The sequence below is a fragment of the Mollisia scopiformis genome (genome assembly GCF_001500285.1).
Source record: "Mollisia scopiformis unplaced genomic scaffold LY89scaffold_26, whole genome shotgun sequence".
In the NCBI taxonomy this organism is placed as follows: domain Eukaryota; kingdom Fungi; phylum Ascomycota; class Leotiomycetes; order Helotiales; family Mollisiaceae; genus Mollisia; species Mollisia scopiformis.
In genome coordinates this window covers 429,556-443,234 of record NW_017263606.1, presented here as the reverse complement: position 1 = coordinate 443,234, position 13,679 = coordinate 429,556, and the positions used below count along the sequence as shown (strand labels likewise).

The 13,679-nt window shown below is 48.5% G+C and overlaps 5 protein-coding genes across 5 annotated transcripts; 3 read left to right on the top strand and 2 right to left on the bottom strand.

Annotated features, from left to right (window-relative positions):
- Window positions 1–72: 72 nt before the first annotated feature.
- LY89DRAFT_675218 (uncharacterized protein) lies at window positions 73–758 on the bottom strand (the record flags this gene model as incomplete). Its single annotated transcript, XM_018213493.1, has 2 exons — window positions 73–97; window positions 133–758. The coding sequence occupies 2 exons, from the start codon at window positions 756–758 to the stop codon at window positions 73–75; spliced, it is 651 nt and encodes a 216-aa protein (XP_018064729.1).
- Window positions 759–2,118: 1,360 nt separating this feature from the next.
- On the top strand, window positions 2,119–4,128 carry LY89DRAFT_689647 (cytochrome P450). Its single transcript, XM_018215944.1, has 3 exons — window positions 2,119–2,538; window positions 2,585–3,028; window positions 3,089–4,128. The coding sequence occupies exons 1-3, from the start codon at window positions 2,330–2,332 to the stop codon at window positions 3,873–3,875; spliced, it is 1,440 nt and encodes a 479-aa protein (XP_018064728.1). The 5' UTR covers window positions 2,119–2,329; the 3' UTR covers window positions 3,876–4,128.
- A 600-nt stretch (window positions 4,129–4,728) lies between these two features.
- LY89DRAFT_740094 (uncharacterized protein) lies at window positions 4,729–5,069 on the top strand (the record flags this gene model as incomplete). The annotated part of the gene is made up of 2 exons (XM_018220547.1): window positions 4,729–4,779; window positions 4,845–5,069. 2 exons carry the CDS (start codon window positions 4,729–4,731, stop codon window positions 5,067–5,069), a joined length of 276 nt encoding a protein of 91 aa, XP_018064727.1.
- A 1,067-nt stretch (window positions 5,070–6,136) lies between these two features.
- Window positions 6,137–7,446, top strand: LY89DRAFT_259503 (uncharacterized protein). Its single transcript, XM_018206262.1, has 3 exons — window positions 6,137–6,594; window positions 6,650–6,913; window positions 6,972–7,446. Exons 1-3 carry the CDS (start codon window positions 6,447–6,449, stop codon window positions 7,181–7,183), a joined length of 624 nt encoding a protein of 207 aa, XP_018064726.1. The 5' UTR covers window positions 6,137–6,446; the 3' UTR covers window positions 7,184–7,446.
- A 5,176-nt stretch (window positions 7,447–12,622) lies between these two features.
- On the bottom strand, window positions 12,623–13,452 carry LY89DRAFT_258962 (uncharacterized protein). Its single transcript, XM_018206261.1, has one exon. It carries the CDS (start codon window positions 13,322–13,324, stop codon window positions 12,836–12,838), a length of 489 nt encoding a protein of 162 aa, XP_018064725.1. The 5' UTR covers window positions 13,325–13,452; the 3' UTR covers window positions 12,623–12,835.
- Window positions 13,453–13,679: the final 227 nt, after the last annotated feature.

The window sequence follows — 13,679 nt, the reverse complement described above, 5'->3', positions numbered from 1 at the left end:
CATGGATAGCTGAGATCACAGCACGATTGGAGCGCTCGAAGTTTGTTCCAAATGTCAAAACGCTCCCCGTTCCTATCTTGCTTTTCCGAACCCCTGGCTATATAATGTCTATAATGAGAGTCATAGACGCACATATTCTGGAGGTTCCGGAGTTTCCCGAGGTACCTCGAAAGTATAGGGAAAACTGCTCCCAAGATAGAATTGTCGATGGACTTGTGGAACTTCGAGATGTCGATGACGAGGCGTTGAGCATTCTCATTGAAAGTGGGGTGGCTGAGTGTGTTGCGGAACTTTGTCCAATTGATATTTTTTAGCATCTCTGTGTCCGAAGTGCAAATTGCCTTCAAGAAATATTCGTCGAAATCGAGAAGAAAAGAGACCGAGGTTGCGTCAAAGATCTCGCCAGATCGCAGCTTTCGGAGGGCAGGTCTTGTCTTGAGCCACACCTTGATATCTTCTTCGAAGCGTGGATGGGCATTTGAAAGCTGGCGAAGAGTGTCAGTCGTAGAAATGCCGCCTGAAATCTTATCAGATTCGAAGATGTCGATGGTCCGTGGCATCGATGCGATGTGATCGTAGACAGGACTACGGAGTTCGAAAGGAAGATCCATTAGACCGCGAAGTAGTGATAAAGTGGAGGAAGTCTGGCATGATTCAGTGCCGCGTGAGTTGTAATACACCGCTCTCTCTACTCGAATTAGTTCCTGTCCACTCGCCGTCATCCCAGACACTGCCTCCCATCTCCATTTAGGAAACATGGTGTCGCCTGTAATAACATCAGAATCTGAACGGGATGTACCTGAGTTCTGGAGATGAGGTTTGACGATTTCACATAAAATGTTCTGGGTTTTGCAAGAAAAATTAGATGTGTTCCCATTGTGGGGGATCTCTAGTACTAGCTCAACCAAACTTTGCTACAAAGGTGAAAGTAAACCAAATTGGTTCCAAAACCAAGTACCAGCTAACATTCCACAATCTAATCGCGGGTATAGCCGCAAGCTCAATATTAAGACGATACAGGTATCAGCACAGGTGTTGAAGCCTGCTGAGAAGATGCTACTAGCTGAGGGGTGGATTAAATGAAGTGACAAAGACATATCATAGTTTGAAAGAAGTAAATTCAATAACAACATGCTGTAAAGTTAACGAGGTTCGAGTTTTGATACAGCAAAACCATTGGCAGCAGATTTAGAAACGAAGTAGGATCCTCGTCATGCAAGGCATGACTGCTAGCCCATAATATGTTCTGTGCAACCGTACACATTGTAACGCAGACGCCTCGAAAAAAGGATTAGAGATATCTGATCGTAGAGATAATGCATTTCAATCGTGCAAACGATGCTTCCTCGAATTGCTGTCTCGTAAAGCGGCAATCTTCTGTATGTGTGTGGCTGGGTTTCGTACGTCTTCTTTCCCATATTTGACGTCCTTCCGCTTCAAACACCATGAATGCCTCGAGACTTAATCTCGCATAGATGTAGCAGACTGTCCAAGCTGGGCCTCGGTGTTGGCCATTCCAGTATATTCAACAGCACTAGCCGTAATCAAGTCCTTTCCAAAGTATGCCAATCTGCAGTATATGTAGATCAAATCAGAGATTCCGTGGACGGCTCGAGACTTCGGTATACAAGGAAGGTAGTGGAGGGGGTGTCTATGTCGGGAGGGATAAATGTCGATTTCTCAGGCGTGTCGGAGGAAATCGTTGGCACATTGAGCAAACAACCTCATACCTCCCATGCTGCCATATCCTCGTGTGTTCTCTCGCAGGTTTCGAAGCTTAGGAAGCAGTATATAGTCGAGTTCGTGGATTGTACAATTCAGATTGAGAGAGCGGAGTGAAGTCTTGGTTGGAAGCGCGATACACACGCGAACAAACGCGTGGGCCGTACGCCGAAATTCCCAGCCCCACAGCTTTCAATAAATTACCATGCTCAATCTAAGCTTGCGAACTTGGTTCCAAGTGTACGAGCACGCTGATGGGATTGGTCTCTTTGCTGCAAGTAGCAGCATAAGCGTATTGAACTCCTGGATCACACGCCAGTTTCGGATCTTGGGTTGCCGTTCCAGGTCCTGGCTGTCAGCAATTAATGCACTGCGCCGCTGATTGGTTTGTTGCAACGTCAATCTTTATCCATCAAATCCTTCGAGCTATTGTCCTGTTGTTTATCTTCCAACTTCCCATCTTAAAATTCTTTTTTCTTATTCTGTGTTGCTCGGGAGTTGCTCATCGACATCCGATAGACCACCAGTCGAGCCGCAGCACCGGTGAAGGCTAATATTGCCCCCCGAGCTAAACCGATCAGACCCTGCCGCCTAAGAGGCCGCCGTCATGTCTTTGGGAGATGTATTCGGCGTCTTGCTTGAGGAGTATATGCCCTCAATCATTCTTGCTGCTGTTGCCGTACTTCTGATCATTCGCCAACGTCTTGCCATTCAACTCGATCCAAGAGAGCCTCCTATCTTAAAGCCGAGGATCCCATATATTGGACACATCATTGGCTTGTCAAGATATCATGGCGCCTATTTTGATAAGCTTTAGTAAATGTCTTCCGTTGCATAGACATGGCCCTTCTAATTATTGCAGTGCTCGGAAACCAATGCCCATTGCAACCTTGCCGATGCTCAATGGCAAGCTCTATGTGATCACCGATCCAGTCATGGCTCAGAATGCCTTTCGGCACAAAAACTTATCCTTTGACCCCTTCACTCTAGAGTTCGCCCAGCGGATGCTCGGAGTTTCGGATGAGACGATGGTTCCAGTGAGCTTTGCCGGTGACGAGAAGAATCCAAGCTTCCTCTCGGAATTTGTCAAGGAGATTCATAACGCTATGTCTGGGCAATATCTCCACAAAATGAATGCAGATGCTCTCAACGGTGTGGCGGTATCTATTAATGGTCTCGGGAAGACATTTGAGACTGAGAGTTTGTTTTATTGGCTGAGGAAAACGATGACAGTTGCTACCGCCGACGCCCTTTTCGGATCTCACAATCCAGTGAAGAGCGATTCTGATTTGGTACAGGCACTATGGTAAGTTCAATGTACTGCCTAGCATTGAAGTATGATAACTCTTCTGACTCTGTACAACAGGGACTTTGAAGGCAGCATGCTGGGGTTACTTCTCAACATATACCCCTCCATTATCTTTCCCAAAGCTTATGAAGGTCGAGCCAAGCTCCAGACCGCCCTCATCAAGTACTACACTGCCAAGCATGATCTCGAGCCAGATGTGTCTCAGATGGCGAAGAACAGAGCAGCTTTGTATAGGAGAAAGGGCATCTCCGATACTGATATTGGAAAGTTCGAACTAGCTCTCCTCAATGTGTCCACAGCCAACGCTATTCCAACCCTATTTTGGCAACTCTGCTTTATTTCTGCTGATCCAAACACCACAGCAACCATTCGCAAAGAGTTGGAATCTATGATTAGCATTACCACACTTGACAACGGGAAACGCGAGGCTACCATCGACATCACCAAATTCGATGTTCACTGCCCAGTCCTTGTATCTTCCTATCGTGAAACCATCCGTCTTGCCAATGCCCAAATAGGTGCCAGACGAGCCATGGAAGACACTATCCTCACAGACGGCAAAACCGAATATCTCCTCCGCGCAGGTTGTGATATTCAACTTCCAGCAGGTATTCCACATATGTCCAAGGCAGCATGGGGACCTGATGCCTCCTCCTTCAACGCAAAGCGCTTCTTATCGCCTGAAGACAAAGGTGAAACGAGTGCCAAAGCTCGGAGCGAAGATAGAGAGCAGAAGAAGAACTACATTCCCTTTGGTGGAGGAATTTCGCTTTTGCGGAGATCTTGGGTGCCGTGGCAGCTTTGTCAATGGGTTTCGATGTTAGAAGTAGTGATGGAGGATTGATCGAGGTTCCCGTCTTGGGGAGGGCCAAGATTGGAGAGGGTATTTGCAAGCCAACTGGAGAAGGCCTTTTGATGGGCTCTAAGATCACAAGGAGAGATGGTTGGGAAGATGTGATCTGGAAATTTACTTGTTGATTGCAATTAGATATGATTCTTGGTAGCTCTAAGCTACTGTAAAGTGGGCAAGAAGGTGTATGCAATATCAAAACCACTACTTCAGTATCATCCTTTTGAGAGCAATATATTTCTGATGGCTACAAGATATCTTCATGAACGTTGCTCTCTGCTTGAAGCTGCTGTGCTCTGACTTGGTCATGGTGACTTAGCCATGGTGCCGGGTGATACAGTTGGTTTCAGAGACTTCTCCAAATGTAACTCTGAAATCCTCAATAGGCCAGGTTACGACAGTCCTACAACAGTGAAAGATGGCCTTCTTGCCCATGAGACCTTGTAAAGTTAGGTAGTTGCCTTATTGTCGCCAGCCTTACTCCGATTTCGGCTACTTACTTGCCACCTCCTTGATTCTTTCTTTGAATTCACTCAAAAGCTCTAGCCATATCTGGCTTGACCAACAGGTGAATATCCGTGGAAACTTGTCAACAAGGCTCTGGAAACTTCCTTAGTGCGAAAAGGGTCTTCTCCTCTGGGTATATAAAGACCTCTCCTCCCCCAACCTCGAACCCTTTCTTCTTACAATTTACAACAACTTCCAACACAAAAGACTTCCACCAAGCCCACCTCACTTCAACTCAACTACTTCATCACTTCCAAACATAAGCTACTCTTCTTCATCTTCCTCAACCTCAATACCAATTAACCAACAAACTCAAACCCATACCTACCTACCAGTCAAAATGGTTCTCCTCGCCATCGCCACCTTGGCCTTGAGTGTTTCTGCTCTTCCAGTAAGTTTTACTACTTCTTCACTCTCGTTCTTGAACATTCACTGACTTGTATTCTTCGCTTTCAGGTCAACCCTCACGTTGAGAATCTCACTGCTCGCAAGAATGCCTACGTTGACAACGTTACCTCTCGTTCTGCTAAGAATGCGTACGTCGACAATGTTACTACTCGCTCGGCCAAGAATGGCTACGTTGACAATGTCACTGCTCGATCCAACGTCGACGCCGACACCGTCACCGCTCGATCCAACGCATATGTCGATGACGTTTACTTTCTGCGACGCTTTACATAGAGATAAAGCAGAAATGCATGAAGTCTAAAAGCGACCGGTCTTTGAGTCTTGAATTGTGACTGTGATTGTGATATGTTTGTGATTTTGAGACTGATTTTAGAGACAGCGAAGCATGTTCGGGGCTTTGGTAGAGATGCCTCGTACTAAGAGCCATGAGTAGCAAAGTGACAAATACGTAGGTCATGAATTGTACTTCTGCTGCCTTAGAGCGGTAAGTTTGACAAAGAAGTTGATGTCACCGGACTTCCAAGCTGACATCCTACATGACTCGACCTATCTTTCTTCACTCTGGCAAATCAGTCAACGTCCCTTACCAACTTAGAAAGGGGAGCCTCCAGCTTTTCAAGACAACCGCGATAGCCTGCCATAAAGAAGACTTTTACAACAACCTCAAATTCATCAGCAAAAGCAAGCAACGCCAAGACTCCTTCTCTCATCATCCCAGCATTGGCACTTGCCACCTCACCTGCTCATGACTCCCGGCATCAGGCATCCCCAAGTTCACACAACACCACTCCAACCTCCACCTCCCTCTCCAGGAAGGTCCAGACTCTCCCTCCTCTCCCCCAACCAACACATCATCAGCCTCACTCTCACACCACCACGCAACGTGTCGTGTCCCCAGACCCCTCTCCACTCCACCAGCAGCAGCCGAAACCACGGCAAAGCCTCGGTTCCAATTCGGCATAATACCTTTCTTTCCCCACTCCACTCCTTCCAAACACCAGCGCTTCGACCGAAGAAGCCGCCCTGACATTAGCCCTCCCCTCTCCTCTCCTCTTGAAAGAGATAAGCTTCCTCAGGCCAGAAAGTGGGTTTCCACTCGATGTCGCCCCATTCTCAGAAAAAGATCCGCTATTAAGAAGTAGCGGAGTCCTTCCACATGAAAGTTTTCCGAACCAGAGAGAGGCGGGGCAGAAGCGAGCAGGAGGAGAGGAGCAAAGGACCGAAAGCCGCCGAGCTAGCTAAATTGCCTATAGCTTTGCAGGGAAAATAGCCGCGGCGACATTGTGTATCAAGATTCAAGAAGAGAAGCTAGAAACAGCGTCGAGGAAATCAGATTTGCCAACCGAAGGACGCTGCTGATCTGAAGAGATGCTTGTGATGCAGGTTATTCTGGCTAAATAGCAAGATCTAGATCTAGCGGACTAGGGACGCATTTTGGGTATCTGGGGAAATACCAGGATCAGGATCGGGATCGGTTGAAGGGCATTTATTGAGGTGTTTGAGTTTGAGGATTGAGGAAGGAGAGGAGAGGAGAGGAGAGGAGAGGAGATATCCCCGGTGTGATGTCATTCTTTATTGTCAAGCTCCTTTTGCTCGAAAAGAATTGTGATGCTGAGATATGGCTGAGACCTTTCTTTGAGCGAGTCGGTGATGGCCGGCCGGCACTTTGGTGAGAGACCAGATATGCTCGCTCGCTCCACTAGGTGCATGGAGTTTTCGGTCCTAATTCGAGGCGCAGGTGGGAAATTTCCGGCTCCTCAATCTCGATATCGGAGAAGCCGAATTTGCCTTTGGTGGGGTTAGAAGGAAGAAGTATCCAGTTTCACATGTCACTCACTCACTCACTCATTCAGAACCTCGCTTCTCAACAAAAAAGTACAGTGTACTTCGTACCTGCGCCGAAACGCTGCGTATATGCGGGTACCTCATACATGAGCGCGGGAATAAGGAACTTGAGGAGATGAGGAAAGGAGTTCGGGGGAACTCGGAGAAGTGGAGAGAGGCTCGGGATAAGCTCCTTCGACACGTGGGGTACAGTATCTATCATGTGATAGGAAACTCCCCCCTTTCCGCGGAGAGCACGTGCTTGCTTCCCCTTAATTTCCAAGGTTGCCCAGGTGAGATTCTCGAACACCCACGTGCTTGCATCAGAAGATAACGAAGTTGTATCATCAGAGCTTCGTTGGCTTTTCTTTTCCGATACACCCGTGTCTGTTCTCCGTTTCAAGCAAGCGAGCGAGAATCAGCAAAGAAAAAAAAGGAAATACCCCCACGCCTCGATCAGATATATCACAAGCCTCAAACTTCTTGGGAAATGGGATCATGAGAGCGCCGCGCATCTACCCTCTCTTGCGACGGAATCACCTCTCCGTACCGCAAAATCATAACACTGCTCAAATAATCTGCTCAACACCAGTCAGAAAACTCAAATGTGCAAAGCAGAGAGCTGATCGTGAAAAAGGGACAAGCGCCTCCTATCTCGCATTACCGCATTGAATTCATCCGGCGCATCGACATTCCCCAACCCGCCCGCCGTTCTCCACTTTACGATAGATATCGTGATTTGATGATCCCGGGGGCTCCACATCTAGGGTCTGATCGTTCCGTCGTCTCCGCATTCAAGGGATAGGCAGGTAGGGTAAGTACGGTATTCGTGGAGAGACTTTGCTCTCCAAACGCCTCATCAGAGAGAGAATCTCCAAGCCGCGCTTTGGGATCCTCTTCCTGCTCCTCACTTTAGGCACAATCCAAAGGGCTGAGCATTCCTGATCCGAAACTTACTTCTGGATCTTTTTCGATGAGGCATGTGATGTGGTTTTATTTCTGGTTTGGGGAGTGGAGTGTGGAGACCAACTGCATACCGAGCGTGAGGTTTGCCTGATTGCATTGATCTCCAGTGCATCACGAAGCGCCTAACTTGCTCGTTTCTCTCTCCTGATTTCACTATTTCTCCTCGCAAGCGAACGAGCGCAACTTAGGCTGTAGGTTCCGGATCTCGAGATTAGGGTTCCCCAGGCTGGTGCGGCTGATGAATGGGTGGGCTGGTTGATTCGCTTTGACGACAACTGATCACGACGATCGAACAACAAGCCTTTTCTTTTTTGCTGAGTTGTACAACAAGGAAAAAGTGATGTCGAAGCGCGTAAGTAATCCAACACACGGCATGAAATCTTTGCCTCCAAAAGCAAATACGAGCTAGAGCACATAATGGAGAGGAGTGACTGGAAGAGACGGCCCGCCTTGTGTTCCCCACAAAGAAAATGCCACATTTCCCCAGCTCAGCTCTCGGGTCACTTCATATTGATTGGATCTACCCCCACGCTATCCATCTCATTCTCGTGGAACGAAAGGGCTGGCCTGGCTGTTTCCTATCAAAACAGGAGGATCAATCAAGGTATGCGCGCATCAATCATCCTGGAACATAATGAATGGTTCCAGAGACCATGGCGTGTGGAATGATACGTTCACGCAGCAGCGAGCGCATAACAAAACTCGAATCAAGATGATGAGGCGTCAGTCGAGCTCAGCCCCTCGTCACAAGCGAATGAAGCCCTCCGGGGCAAGAGATATGACACGAGGCACGAACATGGCGAGTCAGCATTCAGCAGCGCTTGGAAACAGATTTCGCTTGCCAACGATCGCTGCTCGTCCATCTATTTCAGGGAACGACGTGAATCGCTTCCTTGCTTACCCCTTATTCCCCAAGTTCCAGGCTGTGCCCTTCCCCACGGGCGGCGGCGGCGCATAGGAATCAAGGGGCTTAGTCCCGGTATAATTAAGTACCTCCCTACATACCTTGAAGAAGATAAGATACGTACCGTCCTGTTCTAGACATCTACAACGATCCAAATAGGCAAGTGCCAAGTTCAAGCGGCGTAAAGGCAAAGCAGCGTTTTTTCTCACTCAGCTGAGATTCCTCAACGGGGAAGGGGGCATGAATTGAAATGAAGCCTTTACTTCGGCGAAACTTTTGCCGCCAATCCGAATGAGCTACTGTAATGTGGAGATGATAGTTTTTTTTGGTTTGGGGTGGATCGAGCGAAATGCTTCTGGAAACGGGATCGAAGGTCCAAACTCCCTCGTTCCCTTCTCTTTTACCCCACCAGTCGCCGCGGGCGGATGTCACAAAGTCTCTTTTTGATACCCGGATGCGCAGGCCGTTTTGCAGGCTTCGTTCAGCACGGTGGCATTTGTGATTCATTTCTGTTGTCTTGGATGAGTCGAGTGAAGGGTCAGTGCCTACTTTTCATTATTCTCTCTCTGATTGAGGACTCAGCTGTCTGGCTGGCCCCTTTGGAGAACGAGAAAGACTCCTTCACCCCACTATTGAAGGGTTCCCGCGAAGAAGACTCAAGTCAGGGACGGAAATCCTATTTCATTTCAGATATTCAATAATCACCTCGCGGCTCACAATGCTCCGACATCCTATCATCTCCTCACGTCCGTTCAATCATCTTACTCAGCGCGGTACATCACTACAGTATCACCGCCAAACGAAGTAGTCCACTCCTTTTCACCTTATCGTCACCTACCTCAATGGCGTCACCATCATAAGAATCACAAGCCATTTCACATGCAGGAACCGAATCCATCTCCCGCACGCATCAATCATATCATTTATGGAACCCTACCCAAACAGAGCAAAGAAAATTTCGGTCATAAATGGGTCCTTGACACGATATCGTTTCGGGGAATCCCATCTTCACCCGATTCATTTTCTCGTCAAGTTCTCCGCACCAGTGAAGTGGAGTGGATCTCACGAACCACCTTCACCGGCCCGAAGAAAGGCCCTCTGAAGAAGAAAAAAAACAGAGTACCACCGAGTCTTTACTGCAAAGGAATATGTTGAGCCTCACCGACTCCATTATTTATCGTCTTCCACATCTACTATTTTGCTCATTTCATTTTTTTTTCTTTCTTTCTCGCTTTTCCCTTCCCCTGTGGAGTGAGTGAACTAGGACTAGGGGAGTGTCGGCGTTTGAAATGAACACGACGTCTAAACAAGGAGAAAACAGAACAGGGCATCTCCATGTTTCTGCAAAGACATCATCGTCATGCTCGACACGGGGACTCTGGGGATTCGCCATACGCGCACGAGTCAGAAGGCTAGGAACAGCGCTCCTCCCTGTTCGTCTAGATCTGGATCGCTGGTCTTGAATCTGGGAATTGGCGTTATCCTGCTTTAGGACGCAGTAAGTTGGGTGGGGAATTTTCAGATCCGGGGAATCTTCGTGAGTGTTGTGGCTAGTGCGAGAGCTTGTTGTTAGTAGTCAGGTCATGCCAAGGAAGAGAATCGTCGTGAGTGTACTGTGTGAGCAAGGCATCGTTTTGAATCATGAATTGAATTGAATCGAATGAATGAAAGGAATGAAGAAGAGGATGTGACGATGTTTCGCCCACGTTGCACAATTACCAAACCAAACCAAAACCCCAGCCGCGAGGCCCTCCCTTCCCTCAAACATCAGCCTCACTCCGGCTTCCCCACCAACCCTCCATCCACCGTCTCATCCTTTTCCTCCCCGACCAAAAAAATCATGCTACAACACGGCTATAAGGACCGGTATATGGAGAAATGACGCCTTACTGTACTATGTGCTCATGATCCGATACGCCCTAAAATAGGAACGATGAACTTACGATTTTGGTTGTTTCCCCAGATTTATTTTCTGGGGCAAGCAGGCTGGCAGGCAAAGGTAATGCAAGGACAACACCACCTTTTCGCATTGCCGGCGGGCAGGCAGGCAGGCGGCGGGAGATGAGCGGTGCAGTTTACGTTTAGCGGTCTACTCTCGCTACTGTCTGTTATCACACCTTTATTATTGTGGGAAGGGGATGATCAGAGACCGAGATATCCGGGGGAGAGAGGAAAGAATGAATGGAAGAGAGGTTGTTGTGTCATGCATTTACTTGAACTCTGTTTCTTACTTTCTATCCCCAGACTGACTACTGTAACCCCACAAACGCCTCCTCCTCTCCCGTCAAATAGAAAGAAAGAATGCAAAAGGTCTTATTACTCAACCCATCCATCATTCCATTCCTGACTCGCTCCTTAATTCAAAGAGTCGTGTATGTAACCTTCGCCCAGCTGCTACTGCTACTGTTAGTCCTGGGGCAACCCCACGCATATGGGGGAGGCGTAGCGCTGGAATGTAACGCAGCGCTGATTTCTCACTCACATTCCAGATGTCGTCTAGTCTCGTCCTGTCGCGAATAATACATTACTTCGGCACGTTATAGCTCTGCCAGTCTACCCTATCAAGTGTGTGCTCGAATAGGAACGCTCCCAGAACAGAAAAGCAAAATGTGAGATCTGAGGAAGTACCCCACGTTTCAGCAGGTGGCGGTAAGATTTCTTCTTTTGGTGTTGTCTGTCTGACTGACGCCGAGTATGGGGATGCGAGTGAGTGAGTGAGTGATGCTGCTGGCTGTGTGTTGGAGAGTAAGCGGGTGGATGACGAATCAATGAATGGATGGGAGTGAGAAAGCTGGGCGGAGGAAAATGTTTTGTGTGTGCTACGTGGTATTGCTGCTGACTCCTTCGAATCCATCTCCGAGCAGTAGCAGCAGCAGCAGCAGCAGAAGCAAAAGAGTCTCGTTTCAAGGAAAAGTGAAAAAGAAGTGAGGAGAAGGTTTACTTTCTATTTCCTCTCGTCGTCTAGCTATGTACAGTACGTACGTGCATGAAGCATAACACTCTTACCGCCATTCTGAAAGAATGGAAAGTGCGCGCGTGTAGCAAGGAGATATCTTCGGAGCCTATCCGCTGGAGATATTATATTACCCTTTCTGGTTTAGTTGAAGAATGAAGAAAAAGTAACGAAAAATAATTCCTTCCCCACTCCCCACCAAGAAAAAAAAGTTAGGCGGCGAGGAAAAAGAAAAGAGTGTAGAAAGAAGGGACCGCAAGAGCAGGATCTCAGATCTCGGCATGAGCGATAGAGTGTTCGATCTGGTTTCTTCGTTCGAGTCGTTCATTGTATAATTACTCTTGAGGCAAGGAAAGGTGTGGCGGTGGTGGAAGAAGGGAGTTTTTTTACTATGGTCTTTTACACCGATTTTTCCCCATGCCCGCCCCATTATTCTGTCGTGCATTTTCTCACTAAGAAAATCATCGCCTCCAAACACCGACGCGATCGAGGAGCACTTTGACCGGAACCACAAACCAGACAATACGGTCTGTAATTTATCTCGAGAGCAGTGCCAAGAACCCGGATAGATAGATAGCAAGCAAGAAAGGAATCAGTTCATGTTCATAGTCCTCTTCGCCCTATTTGGTCGCCTTACCCGAGAGAAAGCAAATACGGGTGTTGGCTGGCTGCAACAGAAATGCCTAGCGAAACCCGTCCGTCCTCTTTGCTTTGTTTTTTGATTAAGAAAAAGAATTGTGGTTTCTGTTGTGCGAGGCCAACAGAGAAGGATGCTTGATATTACAGACTGATAACCAGAGATGGGAAGTGAGGATACATAGCCGTACAGTACATGCGGCGAGAAGAGGAGAGATTGAACCCGGAATGAAGGCCTACGTACAGGATGGAGGAGGTAATCAAGGGAACGGGTAGATAGATGAATAATGGATGGATGGATGGATGGATGGATGCCCTGCAGATATCTCATCTCTTCCCGTCCTCACACAGCAGCGTAATGCCATGTACGGTGCTGTATACATCTGTATGTACAGAAGAATACTCGAGGCGCATTGCATGCAGTCGGTTTACTCCACAGATCCCTATCCTAGAAGCAGCAGTGTAGCTTTTTTTCCTTCTGCATTTTCATCATTCCTCTCATCTCACCATCTCACCATCTCACCATCTCACCATCTCACCATCTCATCATCTCATCCTATCCCCTCCTCTCATCTTTCTCACCTCCTCCTCCTCAGCGGCAGTAGGAGCAGCATCTCACATCCCCATCGTCGGCCCCAAAGTAATCCCTGCGCACCCTGGTCAGTCTCCGCCATACCGTCTCCAGTGGAGTCGAGGTCCAGTCCCATTCCCAGTGCCCGCAGGCCCCTTTCTCCCTAGGGAGGTAGGTCTTGCACGCTAATCCTCCACGCTATAAATATTATTATTTTTTGCTGCCCAGCTAGGCCATATTTTTCGAGTACTGACACACCCCAAGCACGGCAGACCAGACAACACACCAAGCCTTCCCATCCCATCATCCACCATCCACATCCCCAATCCACATCCGCCCCAAGCCACTCCCAGTCTCTCCCTCGCTCTCTCCCACCGACCCCCCAAGGCTCCACACTCTCCCACGCTCGCAATCGCTACGTATACTCCATCTGTACGGGCCTGTGAGCTGAGCGAGCGAGTGCCTGCTGCCCTTGGAAGCCTTAAGCCCTGGCAGCCCTGAACCGAACCTGAACCTGAACCTGAACCTGAACCCACGCCCGCGCCCTCGCTCACGCACCCCCCCCCAGTATAAGTTACCGTCCCCCCCCTCGGCAACCCTTCTTTTGCCCGGATTCTACCAAACCCATATAACACCAAAAAGACGTCCCCAACCAAACTCCCGCCAGCCCGCATACATCTACATATATTCGCCCACGACTATACGACCGCCGCAGCACCACCACCACCACCACCACAACAACGCAAACCTGCCTCGATAATACTCGCCGCCCACCTGCACTCGTTATTGACGATCGAAGATTGCGATACGCTATAGATTCGAATAATTATCTTCGCCCGACCCATTTCCTCGCCTTTCCCCACGTTTCCTCGTTCCGGGTAGAAATTTCGTGTGAGAGCGTCGACTTTTTTTCGCTGCGGCGCCGATCACATGCAACGCGCATCTTCTTCAGTAGATTTTTCAAGTCTACTGAATCCCCAGACGACCTTGGAACGCGAGCAAGAGGCCGCCCGGAAGAAATTAGCAGAG